This window comes from Cuculus canorus, chromosome 1 (assembly GCF_017976375.1).
Source record: "Cuculus canorus isolate bCucCan1 chromosome 1, bCucCan1.pri, whole genome shotgun sequence".
NCBI classification, from domain to species: Eukaryota; Metazoa; Chordata; class Aves; order Cuculiformes; family Cuculidae; genus Cuculus; species Cuculus canorus.
In genome coordinates this window covers 207,129,088-207,151,225 of record NC_071401.1, presented here as the reverse complement: position 1 = coordinate 207,151,225, position 22,138 = coordinate 207,129,088, and the positions used below count along the sequence as shown (strand labels likewise).

At 52.4% G+C, this 22,138-nt stretch overlaps 1 protein-coding gene across 9 annotated transcripts in view; it reads right to left on the bottom strand.

Annotated features, from left to right (window-relative positions):
- Positions 1-170: 170 nt before the first annotated feature.
- TASOR2 (transcription activation suppressor family member 2) overlaps positions 171-22,138 on the bottom strand; it is a 51,225-nt gene continuing 29,257 nt past the window's right edge. For 2 of the 9 annotated variants that reach the window (XM_054057063.1, XM_054057086.1), the window contains 11 exons: positions 20,022-20,825; positions 18,062-18,298; positions 16,344-17,271; positions 14,412-14,946; positions 9,549-13,319; positions 8,152-8,277; positions 7,018-7,171; positions 6,304-6,409; positions 4,794-4,978; positions 3,560-3,674; positions 171-2,950 (listed from right to left, as the gene is read on the bottom strand). In XM_054057063.1, the coding sequence (XP_053913038.1) occupies positions 2,947-2,950; positions 3,560-3,674; positions 4,794-4,978; positions 6,304-6,409; positions 7,018-7,171; positions 8,152-8,277; positions 9,549-13,319; positions 14,412-14,946; positions 16,344-17,271; positions 18,062-18,298; positions 20,022-20,825 (6,965 nt within the window). In that variant the 3' untranslated portion in view covers positions 171-2,946. Of the gene's footprint in view, positions 2,951-3,555; positions 3,675-4,793; positions 4,979-6,303; positions 6,410-7,017; positions 7,172-8,151; positions 8,278-9,548; positions 13,320-14,411; positions 14,947-16,343; positions 17,272-18,061; positions 18,299-20,021; positions 20,826-21,430; positions 21,540-22,138 lie in introns of those variants that run through there. The other 7 variants (XM_054057098.1, XM_054057114.1, XM_054057088.1 and 4 more) reach the window with 7 other exon arrangements.

Below are 22,138 nucleotides of genomic sequence, written 5' to 3'. Positions count from 1 at the left end.
CTCGAAGGCTCCACATGATTTCTGTACTGCGAAGTAAAGCCAAATTCTGGAAAAAAAACAGTCCTGTGCTCTGGTCTGATTCACTTCAGCTAATTGCCGAGATTCTGTGGATCTCTCCCCACCAGGCTTTGAAAGGTGAACCGGGCAGAGCGTTTCCTGCTGGAAATGGGCTCGGCCTTGCTTGGGCTGCCCGGCTCCAGCTGCTCCCAGGCCTTTGGGTGGGGAGAAGAGGCCACAGCGTTAGGCTTGTCCTGGTGTCTCAGGCTCTTGTACCTGTGCCTGTTCCCTCCCTGAAGCCACCCCAGTGCCTGCATCCAGAAAATCGTGGAATCCGTTGGTTGGAAAAGACCTTTGAGATCATGGAGTCCAACTGTACCTGTCCACTACTAAAACCAGATCCCTCATCTCCCCATCTTTTAAACACCTCCAGGGATGGGGACACCACCACCTCCCTGGGCAGCCTCCACCAGGGCCTGAGAACCTTTGTGGTGAAGAAAGCTTTCCTGATACCCAGTCTGAACCTGCCCTGGTGCAATGAGAGGCTATTTCCTCTCATCCCATTGACTGTCACTTGGGAGAAGTGACCAACACCCACATCGCTACAAGCTCCTTCAGAGAAGTGTAGACAGCAATAAGGTCTCCCCTCAGCCTCCTCCAGGCTAAACAACCCCAGATCCCTCAGCCACTCCTCATAAGACTTGTTCTCCAGCCCCTTCCCCAACTATGTTGCCCTTCTCTGGATGCGCTCCAGACCCTCAAGGTCTTTCTTACAGTGAGAGGCCCAAAACTGAACCCAGGATTTGAGGTGTGGCCCCACTAGTGCTGAGTCCAGGGTTACAATCCCTTCACTGCTCCTGCTGGCCACCCCATGGCTGATCCAAGCCAGGATGTTAGTGGCCTTCTTGGCCACCTGGGCCACTGCTGGCCCATGCTCAGCCAGCTGAACATGCAGTCCTTGGAGAAGCAGTGAAAAATCCTTGCTCTCATGGTTGCTCCGCAGGGCTTTGATCCATTTCTGAATAAGAGCTGATCCTCTTGGGAGCTTCCCCTGGCTGAGACCCTGCAGCCTGAACCAACCCTGGTGGGAGAACGGCTTGTGTGTCTGCACAGCAATGCCAAATGTCTGCGAAAAAGAGGAGGAAAGGCTTGGGACCAGCTTTGTGCTTTCAGCTGCCGCAGTTGGCCGGGTCCAATCGCTACCAAAGGGCTCCTCTGTCCCTTCGAAGAGGAGCTGGCTCTGTAACCACATCCCTTCACCCAGCGGTGCTGCGCTAAACCCACAGCCCCTTCCCTCTTGGGTTCAGGGGCTTTCAGCACTTCCTTCCACTGCACTCAGGTTCCAGGAACCACCTGCCCATGTCGGGGCCTGCTGGGAGCGAGGGGCAGAGTGGTGGCTGGGGAAGCCGTTCTGCCTCGCCTTGCACTTCTCTCTCGAGTGGCTTCAGTGCTTGGTGGCACCGAGCTGACCCTTCCTACAGGTGAGAAACAGAATCCTAGAATTGCTCAGTTGGAGAAGACCTTTAAGATCGAGTCCAATTGTACTTGTCCATGACTTAACCAGATCCCTGAGCACCTCATCTCCTCGTCTTTTAAACACCTCCAGGAATGGCGACTTCACCACCTCCCTGGGCAGCCTCTGCCAGGGCCTGAGAACCCTTTCAGTGAAAAAACTTTTCCTCATGTCCAATCTGAACCTGCCCTGGAGCAACTTGAGGCCATTTCCTCTTGTCCTATCACCTGTCACTTAGGAGAAGAGGCTGGCATCCATCTCACCATAACCTCCTTTCAGGCAGTTGTTGTAGACAGTGATAAGGTTTCCCCTCAGCCTCCTCCAGGCTAAACAACCCCTGGTCCCTCAGCTGCCTCTCATAACCCTTGTTCTCCAGCCCCTTCGGCAGCTTCGTTGCCCTTCTCTGGACACACTCCAGCCTCTCAGTGTGAGGGGGTGGAAGAGGAAAGAGAGAGACCCTAATGCAGACCTCCTGCTCCTCAGTGCTTCAATTGTTGGGTTATTCCTTCCTGTCTCCATCCACCTCTCAATCTGGGAATGAAGACAGCCTTGAGCCTGCAGGCCTGAGTCTCCACACACGCGTCTTGCTCGCTCCTTCCTTCTCGTGTGGGCTTCAAAGCTGGGATCAACGCAGATCAGAGCTGATTTCCCATTGAGCCAGGTATGAGGGTCCAATCCTGCTGATGGGAGAAGCGCTGCTGTGCGCGAATCCCTGTTCCAGAGATCAGCAGCACGAGAAAAGTAAGCTTTTAGGTTTTAGTAATCAAACTCCAGTACAGAATGTCTTGCATCCTTTTATTAAAACGGAGGACGACGCTGTCCTCCACATCCATAGGTCGGGAATCTTACAAAGGGCTTCAATGCAGCGTTTTCTCCCCAGGGTGTGTTTGAGCTACCATAAATAAGAGGGTTTTTGTTTCTGCATCCTGGAACTCGGCTATTTACAATGCTTCCATGTGCTGGAAATGGTACCAAGAGGGAAGAGGAGCAGCTTGCAGGCAGGCGCAGGTCCCAGCACTCATTTAACTTCTACGCCCAGCACCGCACGCATCCTGTGTCCGGCCTGTACAGCAACTGCCATGCAGGAACCGCATTATCGTGCACTCCTGACCTTCAAGTAAACGGCTTTTTGAACGTATTTTTTCCTTTTTTTTTTTTTGCCATCCTTTGGAAAGGCTCCAATAATTTAAAACTGTATAATGTTAAAATAAGCTCTGTCCTATACGTGACAGCAGGGAGGAAATCCCAGGAGGACTGGCACACGAGCCATTGTTAAATAATTCCTATTTACAGCATCAGAGGCAACCTCTCTCTGCGCAGCTCCTGTGTGCGGCACCCAAAACCCACTGGGATGTCAGGGCCGTCCCGCAGAGGAGCAGGATGCCCAAACCAGCGCCATGGGGCGTGGGGAGGAACCGTGCTGCAGCTTCGCTTCGTTACCTGTAAGACAAGAGATCATAGAATCTTGGTTTGGGTTGGAAGGGACCTCAAAGCCCATCCAGTTCCACCCCCTCTGCCATGGGCAGGGACACCTCCCACTGGATCAGGCTGCCCAAGGGCCCATCCAACTTGGTCTTGAAGACCTGTAGCGATGGGGCAGCCACAACTTCTTTGGGCAACCTGGGCCAGGGCCTCCCCACTCTTATCAGCAAGAATTTCTTCCTAATGTCTAATCTAAATATTCCCCTTCCAATTTAAAGCCATTCCCCCTCATCCTGTCATTCCAGGCCCTTGTAGCAATTCCCTCCTCAGCTTTCCTGGAGTCCCTTTCAGGACTGGAAGCTGCTTGAAGGTGTCTCCAGAGTCTTCTCTTCTCCAGGCTGAACAAGCCCACCTCTCTCAGCCTGTCCCGACTGCAGAGGTGCTCCAGCCCTCGCATCATCTTTGTATGGGGCACAGGTTACTTCTCTCTCTGATCCTGGCTTGGGGCAGCACTGATATCTCACAGAGCTGCACCCCAGCTCCCTGCCCGCCACCTGACAGACAACCAGGAGCTGCTCCCAAACTTTTATTGGGGAGAAGGGGTCAATCCTGAGCAACGCCCCTTACCAGTAGCTTCTTCTAAACGGAGCAGCCACTTTCTGCACTGTCCCAAGAAAGGCATTGACGTCCACCACGAGGATTCCTTTGCTTTCAAGGACCTCCCTGCTGCTGCTGGGCTTTTCTGTAAAGGAAGGAGTGGGACCATGACACCATGACTCAAATGAGCAAACAAGGTTGTTCCAACACCTATGGAAAACCTCCCCAAGTCCCACTGCTGTTAATCTCTTTGCCAAACATGAGCAGATTAACCACGCTGCTGCGCAAGCAGCCTCAGCCCAGCCAGGCCAGAATAAAGAGCATGGCGTAAACGCACCCGCAGGCTCAAAAACCTGCTAGAACTTTCCAGAGCTCCAGAAATCCATTTGTTTTCGCCTGCACCGATGGGCAAGGAATTATGGAATGGGTTGGAAGAGACCTCAAAGTCCATCCAGTTCCAATCCCCCTGCCATGGGCATGGACACCTCCCACTGGATCAGGCTGCTCGAAGCAAGGTTTGGATTCGATGATCTTAAAAGTCTTTTCCAACCTAAATGATTCTGTGGTTACTCTGGTGTCAGTTGGATAACGTGCCACAGGATGGCTTTTATTCAAGGGCATGATGAAAACAGCAGGAGTGACAGGGACACAGTTGATGGCCTGTAACAAAGCCTTCAAACTGCCTCATTACACACTCGTGGGTGTGTAATGCCACCCCCCATCCGCTACAGAGAGGTGTAAGAGCTGTTTTAGTTAAATGTGGTGCTGCCCTGGAAGGGTATCTGTGTTGGAAGAGTCACAGAATCATGGAATGGCTTGGGTTGGAAGGTATCTTAAAGATCATCCAGTTCCAACTTCAGGGACACCTCCCACTGGATCAGGTTGATCAAAGCCCCATCCAACCTGGCCTTGAACACCTCCAGGGATGGGGCAGGCACAACTTCTCTGGGCAACCTGGACCAGAGCCTCCCCACCCTCACAGGAAAACCTTTCTTCCTAATATCTCATCTCAATCTCTCCTCTTTCAGCTTAAAACCATTCCCCCTCGCCCTATTCCTGCACTCCCTGATCAAGAGCCCTTCTCCAGTTTTTCTGGAGCACCTTTCGGTACTGGAAGGCTGCTATGAATCAGCTCAAAGAATCAACTCATGCTTTGCCCATCATTCCAGCAGAAATGGGAGCAAACGGGGTGTTTCTTGGCCTTTCTCCACCCCCTCCCATGCCCATGGAGCTGAGGGCACCGGCGCCCAGAGCATGTCCTTACCTGTGAGATACACAGCGAACCTGGCGCTGATGTGCTGAACCTGCAGGTCCAATAAGCACCTGACATACTCGGATTTGGGGGATGACCCGGAGTCGCAGGTGTGGTAGTGCAGCACCTCAATGAGATCGGCCCCTTGGCATGATTTGAGGATCAAGTCCTTCTTACGGGCATTGGCATCCACCCTGCTGGCAGAGGAATGAGATGGAGCGGCAAGGTGGTGGGGCGAGGGCCTTCACCTCGCTCTCCCTTCCCAGGTAGGATGGCACCCGTCCTTCCCCCATGTGTTTCTTCCAGCCTCATGGATCCTTTATGCTTGTTACCCTGCACTAAATAGCGATGGTGGGAGCAAGCATTGCCCCACAGCCCATGGAAGGACCTCTTGCTCCAAGCCACTCCAACAGACCGCAGCTCGTTATCCCACCACAACAGTCAAGAGATGCGATGTGAGCACCACTAATGGAGCACAAAACACTTGCTCCACAGCAGCATCAGATCCTCATCTCACAGACTGCAGCAAAAGCCCCAACTCTGAGCTTCTCCAACATTTTGCCACTCAGGCACTGAATCCCAGGCCTTCAGAAGGATTATCCCGTACTATTCCTGTAAAGGCAGAGCATGGAGGGGATCTAGGATTCTCTTCCCTTTGCTGTAGCCCCTTCTGCTCGGATGGAGCAGACCGGTCTCCTCTTTATTCACAGGTCATTACTACAAAGTCATGGTCTGGTGCTAAGAAAGGCAGCCTGTGCGATAAACCCATCCCCCTCCAAGTCCAAACATGATAAAGGCAGGACATTTCAATGGAGAGCATCCACCGTCCTACTTCTCTTTGTCAAACTGAGTTGTTTAAACTCAGCTTGTTGCAAATAACCTAAAAGAAGCAGCAAACAGCAGTAGCTGTGATTAAGAGCAGCCCTGCCGAGAAGGACTTGATGTCCTGATTGAGGAGAAGCTCGACATGAGCCGGCAATGTGCGCTCACAGCCCAGAAGGCCAACCGTGTCCTAGGCTGCATCCAAAAGAAGTGTGGCCAGCAAGGTCATGGGCAGGGACACCTCCCACTGGATCAAGTTGCTCAAAGCCCCATCCAGCCTGGCCTTGAACACCTCCAGGGATGGGGGAGCCACAACTTCCCTGGGCAACCTGGGCCAGGGCCTCACCACCCTCACAGGAAAACATTTCTTCCTAAAATCTCATCTCAATCTCCCCTCTTTCAGCTTAAAACCACTCCCCCTTGTCCTAGCCCTGCACTCCCTGATAAAGAGCCCCTCCCCAGCTTTCCTGGAGCCCCTTCAGGTACTGGAAGGTGCTCTAAGGTCTCCCTGGAGCCTTCTCTTCTCCAGGCTGAACAATCCCAAGTCTCTCAGCTTGTCCTTGGATGGGGGGCACTTCAGCTCTTGGATCATCTTCGTGGCCTCCCCTGTACAATGGGACACCACTCTCTCCCATGGTGGGTCCTTGCTGCGTTGTCAAGGACAGCAGAGATGAGGGAGCTGCAACCGCAGAGCTGTTACCTGCTGTGTCCTCTGAGCTTCTTGCTTTCCTTGTAGTGAAGGAGCCACTTCCACTTCCCGCTTCTGTTCAGCTTTTCCAGCACCTTCACCACCTCTCTCAGTTGGCCTGGAGAGACAGGAAGAGCGTAACGGAACAGGGAAGGGGTACCTGGACGTCTCCAGCCTTCAGGTTGGACCACCTGAGGTTGCTCAGCACTTTGTCTAGGTGGGATCTGAACATCTCCAAGCATGGAGACTCCCAAATTTGGTTGCAAAACTAGGATCCTGTCCTGACGTTTGACTATGTGTACTGTCATTTTTGCTCCCTTAATATCTGAAGGGATAAGAGCAACTTTTCTCCATCACCTCTTGTCCCACCACTGCACATCTCCAGGAGCAGGATGGGTCCATTTTCTCTGCCCCTACCTATCAGGGAGCTGAAGACAGCAATAAGGTCCTCCCTTCTCCAGAACAGACGTTCTTGCACATCCCCTGTTCCAGCCTTGGTGGCCCCTGCTGTACTTGCCGTGCACGTAAATGGTTTTGGGAGCCCTGATTTGGATTCACTATCCAGACAGGATCTATAAGGTCAAAGAGATGGGAACAATTGTCCCCCTAAAGCAGGAGCCAAGGACACTGATGGAATGTTTTTTGGAAGGTGTCAGCAACCTACCCGATGAGGCCGGGAGCCAACACTGTGTTTGCACCCAAGCGAGAAGTCGCAGTGAGACTCACCCAGTGTTACCATTTCCAACAGCTCATCATCCGACACCACAAAGCCACCGGTATGAAACAGCTCCTGGTATGTGTGACCCATTATATCTTCGGGACTGTCCACTCCAGCAAACACCACATTCGGACAGTGCTTTAGCTTCAGCAAACATGGGACCTGCTCAAGGCAAACATGGTTTTGTGGATACTGCCATGTCTGAACAGCATTTGCACCTCTCTGGAATTCATCCTCACTCCTGGGAGACCTGTGGAGCCCAGCCTGTCCTCTGACTGCATCACCTCCATGCTTGTGTCTCCATGGCCCAATCATGAAGCCATGGCTGTCAACATGGGGAGCTATAGGCAGATCAGCTCCTGTGAGATTCACTGGAACCCATGAGCCAAAGCCTGGGTGAACATCTCTGTCACAGGAGATAAGCCCAGCCTGGCTCCTTTGACCTTGGCTACTCCACGTTACTCAGCGCCAATCTCTTCCCTCTGACCCAGGAGAATGGCAGGAAGATGGGCCAGGGTAGGTTAGGAAATAGTTCTTCACCCAGAGGTTGTGGAGCACTGGAAGAGCTCCCCAGGGGAGCAGTCACAGCACCAAGCTGGACAATATACCAGAAGAGTTTGGCCAACACCCTCAGCCACACAGTGTGAATGGTGTGGTTGTCCTGTGCAGGGACAGGAGTTGGACTTGATGATCCTTGTGGGTCTCCTCCAACTCAGGACATGCTATGATTCTTCACCATGAGGGTTCTAAGGAACTGGAACAGGTTGCCCAGGGAAGCTGTGGATGCCCCATCCCTGGAGATGTTCAAGGCCAGGTTGTATGGGGCCTTGGGCAGCCTGATCTAGAGGGATGTCCCTGCCTATAGCAGGGGGTTTGGAATTAGATGATCTTTAAGGTCCCTTCCAACCCAAACTATTCTATGATTCTATGAAAAGCAGAACTGCTTGGCTTCATGGTTTAGAGATACTTGTTTTTAACCACTCTTCATGAAGCTTTCAGTGCAGAGACCAACACATCTGCAGCGACCGACATTAAATCTACATCTGTAGCTCGTGTGAAATTTAAACCCCTTTAAAATGGATCCTGAGAATCAAAAATACCGCTGGTAGTAAAAAAAAAAAAAGGACAGACTCAGGCCTTACGTGGTAGATGTGTGAGGAGATGTCCTCATTCCTAATCACAACGAGCAGCCTGTTGGTGTCTGGCTGTTCTGCTTCACAGAAGCTCAGAGGTTCTATCTCCACGTGGCCGTCTTTCTTCAGCAAAGTCTGAAACAGAAATCACATAAAAACGTTTGTACAGAGAGGGTCTTTGTGACAGTGGTGATGCACTCCTGGCACGGGCTTTTCCGGGAATAAGGAGAGAGGAACTCGCTCTGTTGAAGCGTTGGAGCACCTCTGCTATGAGGACAGGCTGAGAGAGTTGGGGTTGTTCAGCCTGGAGAAAAGAAGGCTCCAGGGAGACCTTAAAGCAGCCTTCCAGTATCTGAAGAGGCTGAAGGGGCTCCAGGAAAGCTGGGGAGGGGCTCTTGATCAGGGAGTGCAGGGATAGGACAAGGGGGGAATGGTTTGAAGCTGAAAGAGGGAAAATTGAGATGAGATCTTAGGATGAAATCTTCTGCTGAGAGGGTGGTGAGGCACTGGCACAGGCTGCCCAGGGAAGCTGTGGTTGCCCCATCCCTGGAGGTGTTCAAGGCCAGGCTGGACGGGGCTTTCAGCAAGGTGATCCAGTGGGAGGTGTCCCTGCTCATGGCAGGAGGGTTGGAACTAGACAATCTTTAAGGTCCCTTCCAACTTTAACTATTCTATGATTCTACGGTGTTGGCCTGTCAAACGCTATGTGTGCTCCAGGCCGAGGCTCCAGGCAGTGGTGGAGGACACAGCCACTTACCTTTGTCAGCAAAACCCTTTTAGAATAGCACCTTGAGCATCTCACCGTACCACGCTTGGGGCTACTTGCTATTTTGGAGCAGCAGATCTTCCCATGCAATCACCCTCCCAGAGTTTCCAACCCTTTAATGACAGCTCAAGCAAAAGCCACCTTGGGGATGGTGAGTTTGGGCTGCTCCTGCATGAACTCCAATTTAGTTTGGCCTGGGGGATGTTTAAGTGATAGGATGACAGGAAACGGCCTCAAGTTGTGCCAGGTAAGGTTTAGGTTGGATATTAGGAATAATATCTTCACTGAAGGGGTTGTCAAGCACTGGAAGAGGTTGCCCAAGGCAGTGGTGGAGTCCCCATCCTTGGAGGGATTTAAAAGCTGTGTAGAAGTGGCACTTAGTGACCTGATTCAGTGGTGGGGTTGGCAGCGCTGGGTTTCTGGTTGGAGTTAATGGTCTTAAAGGTCTTTTCCAACCTGAACGATTCTAATTTCTGGTGGTCAGAGCCAAGATGAAACAGCCAAGACAGCTGCTGGCTCAAAGGAATCAAACACCAGCCATGCCAAACTGAGCAAGTTTGCCCTGTGCCTGCTTCTGCTGCCTTCAGCTCCCACCCCAGGGCCACCCATCCTCATCTAAGGCATCACGACACGCCATTACCTTCACTCTTGAGAAGAAAGGGTCCTTGCCCGTCTCCACCAGGTAGAACATGCTGGTGTGCGTGCACGCCTCCTTGGCCAGGCTGTGCAGGTGGGAATGCAGTGTGTCGCACAGGTCTGTGATCGTGTCCTCAAAGGTGCCCATCCTCCCAGGAAGCGATGCGCATGTACACTTGCTCGTGGCCTCTTCGCATACCGGGATGGGCCCTTTGCCCTCACTCCTCGCATCCACCCTGCTCAGCATCACCCTGTGGAACTTAGCGTACTCATCAAGGATGTCACCGATGTCCCCATGTGAGTCTTTTAGCTTATTATCGTATCGGAGCTTGCTGAGGTGGAAAGGATGGCCCTGGCTCCTGGTTTGGGATCTGGCCCTGCTCCTCTCACCACAGAGGGTGTCCTGCCACGGGGGACACAGGTCCTCGTGCAAGCTGCTTGGCTGGCGCCAGCTAAGCCTGCTCTGCCATGCATCCGAGGGCAGGATCGTCACCTGCAAAGGGCTCCTACTCCGCGCAGAGAGCGAGATGGGAGCTTCTCGCCCAGGTAATGCCTCAGACATCACCTGAGGAGAAAAGTCTTTTGGAAAGATGCTTTTGGAGGTAGAAAAGGGTGGTTTCCCACTCCTTAGGATCTGTTTTAGCTTATAATGGAAACGGAGATACTCCATATCCAAAGTGTGCTGGGTGAGTTCCTCAAAACCCCTCCAAGTCCCCCTCAGTGACCTTAACAAATGAGACCGCCCTGCACAGTGGCTGTGCCTCTTCAAAGGCTGGGGTTTTCCCATCCTTTCCTGGAACGTTTTGGTGACCATGATGTTCTGGTAGTCCTTGGTGAACCCCTGGCTGTCCCTAAAATTCACATAAGGTGGAATGTGCCCACTGCTGGTTCTCCCCAGGCCGATGGGCCAGTGGTGCTCAGCCCGTGTCCAGCCCCGCTCAGTGCCCAGCGAACACCACTCCTCGCTGCACCCCTCTGTGTGCTCTGAGCTTGTGGAGGAGGCACAGTTAGTCCTTGCATCTGCAGTATCCATGGATCTCGTGCTGTAGGAACCCCGAGACTGGGAAGTCCTTCCAAAATACTCCTCGTCTGAGTCGCCAGAGAAAGACTGAAACTGATCTTCAAACGTCAAGCCCATGTGTCTGTCTTTGCTGGGGAGCTGCTCTGCCCGTGGGAGCATGTCTGAAGCATCCTCAGCATCACTAAGCTCCGAGCTTTCTCCAGAGAACCCTCCGTGCACACGGAACGGCACCATCAGGAAGGGCAAAGTGGGGCTTTTTCCCTCTCCCACCTCCATGCTGGCACGATGCAGCTCAGGAAACGTGTCGGATACCTCAGCCTCGTGCCAAGATTGGGGCTTGTAAAGTGGCACAAGAGACTGCTCAGGTGAAAAAGATGCAGGACTGGCAAGAGGGACGCTGCTTCCACTTTCCAAATCCTCAAGCAGGATGGGTTCCTCCTCATGGCTCCCTACCACATCCACTACTTGGCCCCCAGGGCTGGCAGACCCGGGGCAGGTGGTGTCCATGCAGCAGGAGTGTGGGGAACCATCTGGAGCCGGACTCATGCCAGGAGAGAGTGTCTCGGTGTGCACATGAAGACCTGAATCCGGCTCAGTGCTGCACAGACCTGCTTTGTGACCATGCAGAGGAGAAGGAGGCATTGATCCCAGGTCCCCTGACACAAGCACATCTACAGGAGAGCTCTCTACCTGCTCGTGCTCCATGCAACAGGAGTGTGGGGAACCATCTGGAGCCAAACTCACGCCAGGAGAGAGTGTCTCGGTGTGCACACCAAGACCTGAATCCGGCTCAGTGCTGCACAGACCTGCTTTGTGACCACGCAGAGGAGAAGGAGGCATTGATCCCAGGTCTCCTGGCACAAGCACATCCACAGGAGAGCTTTCTGCCTGCTTGGCATGGCATGGAGCTGTGTCTTTTTTCACCTCTTCTGCACATTTAGGCTTTAAGGAGCCATCTGGGGTCTCAGCAGCCAGACTCACCTCCTCAGCACCCACTGACTCACAGGGCTCCCCATGTTCGTGCAGGACTGGCCCCTGCTCACTTTGCTCTAACAACAGGTGGTGGGTGTCTGCGTCTCTGCCACAGGGGAGAAAGTCCTGTTCTCGGGGAGAAGAAGGAGCCGAGCCTGCACAGGCAGGTGGGGACCATTCATTTGGGGAGCTCTGATGCTGCTTGGGGTGCTCTTTCACAGCTGACATCCCCTCATTCACCAAGGAGGAAGGCTCTGATTCCAAGAGGTGATGGAGAGAGGTGTCTGGCTCCTGTGCTGCGTTAGTTATCACCACTGTATCCGCTTTGTCAGTCCTGGGGGACTTCTCTGCGCTGAGGCACACGTCATCACTCTCCCCAGCTTCAGAGGCACCTGCTAAGACTGTACAGTCAAAGGTGAAGCCCTGGCCATTACCTGCTCCGCAGGACTCATCCAGCACATCTGTGCAGCTGGCAGAAGGGCTACCACACTGTTCTTCCACCGAAACCTTCTTTCCTCCTTGGTTTGATTCACCAGCGCTCAGCAAATTGAGGTCAGCACAAACATTGCCTCCACACCTTTGAGGAAGGCAGCTGCTGCCTCCCAGCTCGCTCTGTGATGGAGACTGGATGCTTGCCATGGCCTCCTGGTCCTCTGGAGCAGCTGCAGGATCTGTTGCTCCATCAAGAGATGTCCGGCAGACAGAGTTGGAGTCAGGGGACAAGGTTAGTGATGGTGACTCAAGGCCAGCTGTGTTGGTGGCTTTGCTCCCAGCAGTTGCCCACCTTTCTGCAGAGGGCGCCCGCTCATTGTTTTTCTGCTCCAAGCCGTCCCCTTCCTTGTATGTCTGCTCCAAGTTGTCCCTTAGCGTCTCTCCAGCAGGTCCCACGTTGTCTGTAATGCTGTCTCGCTGCGCCTCACACACAAGACTTGGATCTGATGACAACGGCAGTGCTGACCCACTGCCACAGGGTGACCCCACATCAGCCGGCCTGCCCGTGTGGGCCAAACCAGGACCATTTGTCTCTGCATTTGGGGTGGCCAGAGCCTTGCAGGGCTCTTGCAGTGTGTCTGGTCTTGGTGCCATCTCATCAGGAAGCCTTTGAGGGCCAGTTTCAGTCCCATCTGGCTGCACTGGTGTTGATCTGTCTGGGCTTGGGGACACTAAGGCAGCAGGGCTGGGTACAGGGCCCTCTCCAGGAATGCCAAAGTCCTTTGGACAGGCTGAATTCACTGGCTCCTGCTCGCTATGTTCATGCTCCATGTTGGCATCACTGCTTTCAGAAAACGCTAAATCAACAGCCTCCAGGCCTGGACTTTCATATTCAGAGTCCTCTTTCTCTTTTTTTACCTCCTCCACCTCTCCCTCCTCTTTTTCTGGATGTCTGAAGGGGTCTTGTGATTCCCTCTCTTCCCCACTGGCTTCACCAGGCTTTGTGCTTTTGAGATGTGCTTCTAAGGGCATCGACTCACAGGCATGTTGTGGTCCATCTCTGGTGGCCCGGCTGCCCTCCTCAATCTCCGTACAGTGCCCAGCATCTCTCATGTTCTCCTTGTCGTCAGGAGGGCCAGGGCCATTCCTTGCTGCTGCTGCCCACCCGCTTTCCTGCTGCTCTCCACATCCACGTAGAGCTGCATTCCAGGGAGCTGTACTGGAATTTGGAGCTTGCCTGCATGGGTTTTCCATGCCTGGGGCAGCTGGGGGCTTGCTGACATCACCAAGTTCACCAAAAGGGCTGGAGTTAGTCGTAGCGTCCAGCAGTCCCTCCTTGGGCGAATCCTCCTGAAACAACACAACCTCAACGTTAATCTTCAAAGCAGGCAAATGTAGGACCTGAGACACCCGTGCAGGATATGGGTATTTTAGATGCTCAGGCTTTACGAGTACAACCATCCCAACAGAAACTGCGGAGATCAGGTTGAGTATGGCTCTAAAATAAGTCATAGAATCATAGAATTGTTTGCTTGGAAAAGATCTTTGAGATCATCTGGTCCAACTGTACCTGTCCACCACTAAACCAGATCCCTGAGCATCTCATCTCCCTGTCTTTTAAACACCTCCAGGGATGGGGACTCCACCATCTCCCTGGGCAGCCTCTGCCAGGGCCTGAGAACCTTTTTGGTGAGGAAACTTCTCCTGACATGCAATTTGAACCTGCCCTGGCGCAACTTGAGGCCTTTTCCTTTCATCCTGTCACCTCTCACTTGGGAGAAGAAACCAGCATCCACCTCACTACAACCTCCTTTCAGGGAGCTGTAGACAGTGATAAGGTCTCCCCTCAGCCTCCTTTTCTCCAGGCTAAATAACCCCAGGTCCCTCAGCCGCCTCTCCCAATGCTTGTTCCCCAGCTTGGTTGCCCTTCTCTGGACATGCTCCAGCCTCTCAATGTCCTTCTCGGAGTGAGGAGCTCAAAACTGAACCAGGATTCAAGGTGCGGTTTGTGGTTTCTCTCCTCCAGTCAAGTGGTCTGAGACCTCACCTGAGCTGAAGCCACAAACAGATGCCGAGTTCAACACTTTAATCACTCTATTTCTTTGGGACTCTTTCCCTTTGGAGACCATCTATGTTGAGGTTCTGCTCCCTTATACAGGGATAGATAGGAGTCGTGCCAGAGCCTGGGGATGCCAGCTCAGTCCAAGAGGATTTCCAAACCTAGAGAGGCTTCAAAGCTTCTCTTTTATGGTGACTCTGAGCACGCCTGTGTGGCAGTTGACTGGGGCAGGTCAATGCTGGGGAACGTTTCTCTGTCCTGGTTTGAAGACCCCTCTACCTGGCTCTAAGAGACCCAACACGGACATCTACTCCAGTCCTCTGGGAAGATCCTACTCCTCTAAGTGCAGAATGGTCCCTATCACCCAGACCCCAAGCTCTTACCGCCGTGATGGTTGAGACATCCTGCACACGGTCCTCAGGAACAACCGCTGGCTGCCTGTCTTTCACAACCAGGCTCTCATCAGCATGTTCAGTGAGGGAAATGCTCTCAGGACAGCTTGTGGAAGAAGGTTCCTCCTCCCCATTGGGCAGCTCCCCTGAAGAAGATGATACAGTACTATCGACAACACCAGGAGATCCATCAGCATCAGTCTGAGAGTCCGCAGGGCTTTTTTCTGGGTGGAAAGAACCCTGGCAATGTGTGCTACGATCCAGAGAGCTGCTGGGAATCTGGTCAGGGTCTGATCGAGAGTCTGCAGGGCACGTCTCCAACCCAAAACAGTCCTCCCCATCATCGCTCAGCTCAAGAATGTCCCCAGAGCTGTTTATCGAGACGTACTTCTCGGGGTTGCTGTGCTCCACCACCTTCCTCGTGCTGCTCAGGAATTTGCTGGGTTTGCTGTAGAAGAGAGCCACCCACATATGAAGTATCAGCTTCATTTCTTCCACATCATCGGGCATATCGGGGTCCCAGGGCCTGTAAGGAGAAGCAAACACAACTTGAAACATCTTTGTCCTCCCTTTGGTTGACCAGCACAAAGTAACTCATTTCATAGACTCATGGAATGGTTGGGTTGGAAGGCGCATTAAAGCCCATCCAGTTCCAGAGCTCTGTCACGGGCAGGGACACCTCCCACTGGCCTTGAACACCACCAGGGATGGGGCAGCCACCACTTTTCTGGGCAACCTGGGCCAGTACCTCTCCACCGTGATCACGAAAAATTTCTTCCTTATGTCCAACCTGAACCTTCCCTCTCTCAGTATAAAACAGTTGCCTCTTCCCCTGACATCACAGGTGTTGGTAAAATGTCTTTTCCATCTTTCCTGTAGACACCCTTTATGCATTGAAATGCTACAATACGGTCTCCCTGGAGCCTTCTCTTCCCCAGGCTGAACAACCCCAACTCTCCCAGCCTGTCCTCATAGCCAAGGTTCTCCAGCACTCGGATCGTCTTCGTGGCCTCCTCTGGACTCGCTCCAACAGATCCCTGTCCTTCTTGTGCTGGGGATCCCAGAACTGGATGCAGGGCTCCTGGTGGGGTCTCACCAGTGCAGAGTATAGAGGAAGAATGCTCTCCCTTGCCCTGCTGTCCACGCTTCTTTGGATGCAGCCCAGGACACAACTGGCCTTCTGGGCTGCAAGCACACATTGAGGCTTGTGTCCAATGTGTCACCCACCAGCATCCCCAAGTCGCCTCCACAGGGAAGACACAGCAGCTTTAACACAGCAAAACTGGGCATCTTTGGTGGTGTTAAGCTGATGGCTGGAGATTCTATGATTCCTGGGGGTGCTGACAGAGGAGAAGCTCGACATAAGCTGACATGTGTGCTCACATTCCAGAAGGCCAACTGTATCCTGGGCTGCATCAAAAGAAGCGTGGCCAGCAGGGCAAGGGAGATTCTCCCCCTCTACTCCACTCTCATGAAAGTCCACCTGGAGACCTTAGAGCAGCCTTCCTGTACCTGAAGGGGCTACAGGAAAGCTGGGGAGGGACTTTCTAGAAGGGCCTGGAGTGATAGGATGAGGGGGAATGGCTTTAAATTGGAAGGGGAGGATTTAGATTATACATTAAGAAGAAATTCTTCACAATGCCGGTGGGGAGGCTCTGGCCCAGGTTGCCCAGGGAAGCTGTGGCTGCCCCATCCCTGGAGGTGTTCCAGGCCAGGTGGGATGGGGCCTTGAACAGCCTGGTCCAGTGGGAGGTGTCTCTGCCCATGGCAGGGGAGTTGGAACTGGATGGGCTTTAAGGTCCCTTGCAACCCAAACCATTCCATGATTTGATGATAACGCAAAGCAAATAGAGAGGCCTTCCAAAAGTGCTCCGGACATCCAGCAGCAGACGCTTAACACAAAGGCCTTCCAGCCTGACTTACCCATGGAGGGCACGGATGACAGTTTTCTCCAGAGCATCCTTGGTATATCTGCTGTCCAAACTGAAGAGATATTCTGCATCCCAATGACACGTCACCTTCACGGACTTGCCGCAGACATTGACTGTGTGGGACTTGGCAAAGTCTTCCTTCAGCCTGGGGAAAAGCAGGCTCCTCCTGCGCCTCATTGCCATGGCCTCCAAGAGGCGCTGGTGGTGGGGGCTGTTCTGCTGGCGGCAGAAAGGTAGGACTTTCCCAACCAAGGGTCCTGCTTGGGCATTCCTGGTTCCGTTTCGGGAAGTTGCTGGTGCAGGGTAAGGGGCACCTCTGGGATACGTGTGTCTCTTGGAGTGCTCAGGCATCTGCGAGGCGTAGGAGTGCTCCACAGAGATGATAGAGTGCTTGTTCACATCGGTAGCTTCTTGAGTCTCTCTTGGAGGCAACACATGGGGTTTTGCAGGGCTGGGGCTCACATTGTTCTTCCTGCTAAACATTCCCGAGCTTGTCTCCCTGGGAGCACTGGCCAAATCATTTAAGTCTGTTTTTTCAGCAGGAGGAAGCTTCTGGTCAGGGGATGCTTTGCTAGGAGAGGTGGCTCCCTTTGCAAGCTTGTCAACCCTGTGGTACTCATGGTCGGAAGCAACGTGCAAGTATTTGTCCTTGTGATGGTGCTGCGGCTCCTTTGTCGAGTCACTGGAGGGGCTGAAGCACACAGGGATCATCCCACTGTCCCTGGGCATAAATGAAGGAATACAAGAACCCAGAGCCAGATCAGCCAGGAGGTTCAAGGCGTGGGACTCATAGTTGTTCCCCTTCAGATCAGAACAGAGATCAGCAACCCCGCTGGGGTAAATCTCACTCATTTGGCTCTCTGCTCCACGGCGCTGGGAAGAAACTTTGCTTGGGAGGACAGAGGATGGCTCTTTCTGCTCTGTATGAGGAAAACAAAGACAGGGAAGAAATGAAAGCCACATGGCTCTGCCTCAAGAAGGGGTTCAAAGCAGCTTCCAGTTTGGCAGGAAAAAGGTCTCCCTCCAACATGGAATTTACACACTTGAAAAACCCAACCACCTCCATGATCCTGCTACAAAACCACCTCCTTGGCTGCTAAAAAGGGATGGAGAGGTGGGATCTAAGTGACTTCAGGAATGGGGTTTACTGTCAGAAGGAAAAGGCATAGGATCCAGAAGGAACATCTCCCTTGCATGAGCTAGTTTGGCCACTCAAACACAACCTGAGAAAACCTCTGCTGTAAGGCCAGGCTGAGAGAGTTGGGGTTATTCAGCCTGGAGAAGAAAAGGCTCCAGGGGGACCTTAGAGCGGCCTTCCAGGACCTGAAGGGGCTACAGGAAAGCTGGGGAGGGACCTGTTACAACGGCCTGAAGTGACAGGACGAGGAGGAATGGCTTTAAATTGGAAGGAGGAAGATTTAGATTAGACTTTAGGAAGAAATTCTTCCCCATGAGGGTGGTGAGGCCCTGGCCCGGGTTGCCCAGGAAAGCTCTGGCTGCCCCATCCCTGGAGGTGTTCAAGGCCAGGTTGGATGGGGCCTTGAGCAGCCTGATCCAGTGGGCGGTGTCCTTGCCCATGGCAGAGGGGTGGAACTGGATGGCCTTTGAGGTCCCTTCCAACACAAACTATTCTATCATTCATTCTATGGTTGTGATGTTCAGTGGCTCAGCTTTGAAGGAAAAGATTCCCACAAGGAACAGAAACCTTACCACTTTCTATTTGCTTTTTGTCTTGAGGTTTTGATGGGCTGTTGGCTACATTTCTTAACGTCTTACTTTCCACTGGCTTTGGGACAGTCTCAGTAAGAGGAACCTTTTCCACCTCTGGATCCTTGGGTGTCTTTGGTCTCTTTGTTTCCACACCAGGATCGTTGGGAGCCGAGGTTTCCTTCTTGACTGGTTCAGACTGGGTTCTGTGCACAAATTCTGCAGACAGGACCTCTGCACCTGGGACGAGGAAAAGGGAGAGCATTTGTTTTTAGTTTGAGATCTATTCAGGTTTAAGAGGAGTAGCTGCAAAATATCCAGTTAGGGAACATGGCAGGACTGCTCCAGAAGGGATCAGGAGCAGCAGAGTCTTCAAAGACTTGATTTATACATTTGATCCTACAAATGGGTTTGTTACTGATGTGAGTGATTTGTAAGCAATTAAGCATCAATTCTTAAGCTCAAAGCCTGCTTTCCTGACCTGGAATAGGGCTCCTCTGAGGATAGGTCACCCTAACACCCCCAACACAAGGAGGAGATGGAACTGTTGGAATGGATCCAGAGGAGGCCATGGAGCACCTCTGCTATCAGGACAGGCTGAGAGAGTTGGGGTTGTTCAGCTTGGAGAAAGGAAGGCTCCCAGGAGACGTTAGAGCAGCTTTCAGTACCTGAAGACGCACCAGGAAAGCTGGGGAGGGGGTTTTTCAAAGTGCTTGGAGTGATAGGACAAGGGGGAATGGCTTTAAATTGCAAGGGGGAAGATTCAGATTAGACATTTGGAATAAATGCTTCACCATGAGGGTGAGGAGGCCTTGGAACAGGTTGCCCAGGGAAGTTGTGGCTGCCCCATCCCTGGAGATGTACAAGGTAAGGTTAGGTGGGGCCTTGAGCAGCCTGATCTAGTGGGAGTTGTCCCTGCCCATGGCAGAGGGGTTGAAACTGGATGATCTTTAAGGTCCCTTCCAACCCAAACCATTCCATGACTCTATGTTTCTGTGATAATGCTTGCCTGGCACACCTGCACCCTGAAGGTATTTATTAACCTCTCCAAGAACCTCTCCCAGATCGATCATAAAGGCCACCAGGCCTGAGGCAATGTGCGCATGGCAGAGCTTGATGGGCTGTGAATTGGAGCTGAAACCTGTCCAGGTCCCTCTGGATGGCACTCCCTCCCTCCAGCATGTGGACCACACCACACAATTTGGTGTGGTAGCAAACTGGGTGCCTTCAGTCCCACAATCCACGTTGCCAACAAAGCTTTTAAACAACACCAGTGCCAATATTGACCCCGCTGGAACACCACCTGTCACCGGTCTCCACTTGGACACTGAGTTGTTGACCTAACTGTTCTGAGTGTGACCATCCAGCCAATTCCTTAACCGCTGAATGGTCCATCCATCAAATCCACATCCAATTTAGAGACAAGGATATCGTGCAGGACAATGTGAAATGCTTTGCACAAGTCCAGGTAGATGACATCAGTTGCTCTTATCCACCAATGCTGTAACCCCATTTTAGAAGGCCACCAAATTTGACTCTCGGGGAGTCACAGCATGACCAGGTAGGGTGGCTGGTTTAGGCAGCCTATAATGACCACAGCTTTGGCAACCGCTCCTTCCCTGAGCCATCAACAGCCATCAACAAGGGATGTTGATGTAACCATGACCTGGCTGATGTCCTCTCCCTGCAGTCACCCGTAAGCAAACGAAGGCAACAGCATGGACCCATTGCACAGGCTGTCAGGAACCTCCACCAAAATCCCCTGCCATAGCCCTGGGTTCCTCCCCAGTTGAACGAGAGGTTGTGGAAGCATCACCACAGACCTATTTGGATGCTCTCAGGTAGGGTCTCCTTGCTCTGGGCATCCAGGGCGTGGCGAGGGGACATGGCTCCTAGTGAACCTGAGTACCCTGGACACCCTGGAGAAGCTGGAGGAAGCCAGTCCCGTTTATAGAGCACTTACCTCTTTTCCTTCTGTGTGGGAACTGCAAATGGGCCAATTTGAGCATGGGCTCGTTGGAACTGGCCATGAGTGTTGGCTTTTTAGGAAAAGGGAAAGCGATGTTGATTTTCTTCTTCTTGGTTGCTTTCCTGTTCCTGCCACTGTCCCCCACAGGATGCATTTGCATCTTGAGGGGTGACCACATCCTCCTGGTGCTGGTGACAACAGCTTGGCTGGATTTCCTCCTGCTCGGCTGCACCCATAGCTTGCTGGTTGCGTTGATGTCTTTTGTGGCCTCTTCTTCAATCTGGTCTGGCCTCATGGTGGACTTCTGGTTTTCACTTTTGACTTCTATTTCTGCTGCTGTGTTGGGAGGAAAAGGATCTGGTGGCAAAGCTGGAGAGATGTCCACTTTCTGATCAACTTCTGAATCACAGCAGAGAGACTGAACAGCACCAGTCAAGCACTCTAACGCAGCCGACACTTCCAGAGTGTAGCTGCTGGGATTGGAGAGGTAACACTGCAGCTGGGAGAAGGTCTGCTCTGAGCACTTTTGGGTGGGATTAGGACCTTTATCCTCCATTGGCGAGAGAAGAGCAGAAAGGGGATCTTCATTGGTTTGATCAGAGATGGGCTGTGGGCATTGACCAAGCTTTGTGTACTCCTGGAAGTGCTGTTTGATCCGATTGCTGGTGCTGATTGCATCGTCCCATGAAGAACTGGTGGCTTTCTGCAAGGCATAGCGAAGTCCAGGCAAAACGGAGGCTATTTTTAATGAGATGTCACCTTCTTCTCTTCCATCTTTTGGATCGTGCTTTTCAGCTGCTGAAGGAAAATCACAGAATTTTATTCATACTAAAAAAGGATTATATTCCCCAAATCACCTCCCTGTTAGATGCTGAGAACATGAAAGCCATGAAGAAGTCTCAGAAGTAAACATACAAAAAGCGAGCCTCAAGGGCAATGTCCTGGTATGAAGGATGCTTCAGCTAACGGCTGAAGGTAAAGAATTGTACGTGGGAGTTAAAACGGGATTAAACTAAGATGAAAGACTGTGGCTGTAGAAATTACAGAGCAAGATTGCACACACAGTGGTGTAAGTCCCTTCACTCCAGCAAGTCCTGCTATCTCCTTAAGCTGGAGAAATGGGGTTGTGTGAATCTCATGAGGTTCAACAAGGTGAAGTGCAAGGTCCTACACGTGGGTTGGGGCAATCTGCAGTTTCAGTACAGGCTCAGGGACGATGTGATTCAGAGCAGCCCTGAGAAGAAGGACTTGGGGTGTCAACTGATGAGAAGCTTGATGTAAGCCAGCAACATGCACTCGCAGCCTAGAAGGCCAACCGCGTCCTGGGCTACATCAAAAGAAGTATGGCCAGCAGGGCGAGGGAGGGGATTCTGTCCCTCTACTCTACTCTCATGAGACCACACCTGGAGTCCTGTGTCCAGTTCTGGAATCCCCAACAGAAGGAGGAGATGGAACTGCTGGAACGGGTCCAGAGGAGGCCATGGAGGTGATCCAAGGGCTGGAGAACCTCTGCTATGAGGAAGGGTTGAGACAGTTGAGATTGTTCAGTCTGGAGAACAGAAGACTCAGCAGAGACCTTAGAGCAGCTTCCAGTATCTGCAAAGGCTACAGGAAAGCTGGGGAGGGGCTTTTTCCAAGTGCATGGGGTGACAGGATGAGGGGGAATGGCTCTAAATTGGAAGGTGGAAGATTTAGATTAGAGATTAAGAAGAAATTCTTCCCAGTGGGGGTGATGAGGCCCTGGCCCAGGTTGCCCAGAGAAGTCCTGGATGCCCCCTCCCTGGAGGAATTCAAGGCCAGGCTCGATGGGGCTTTGAGCAGCCTGGTGCAGTGAGAGGTGTCCCTGCCCATGGCAGGGGAGTTGGAACTGGATGGGCTTTAAGGTCCCTTCCAACCCAAACCATTCTATGATACTATGATCCAACATTTAGGACCGTCAGGGCTTTAAAATACATGGGTTTTGTTGGATTTTTTTAAACCTGCTTAAATTTAAGGTTGCCCATGCAGGGTGTTCAGAGTAGAACCATCTTAAGATAATTGATGTTGTTCACGTCCCTGTTCAGATGAAACTTCCAGCAGCTCCACCGCTACCTGCTGTCAGCATGGTTGCA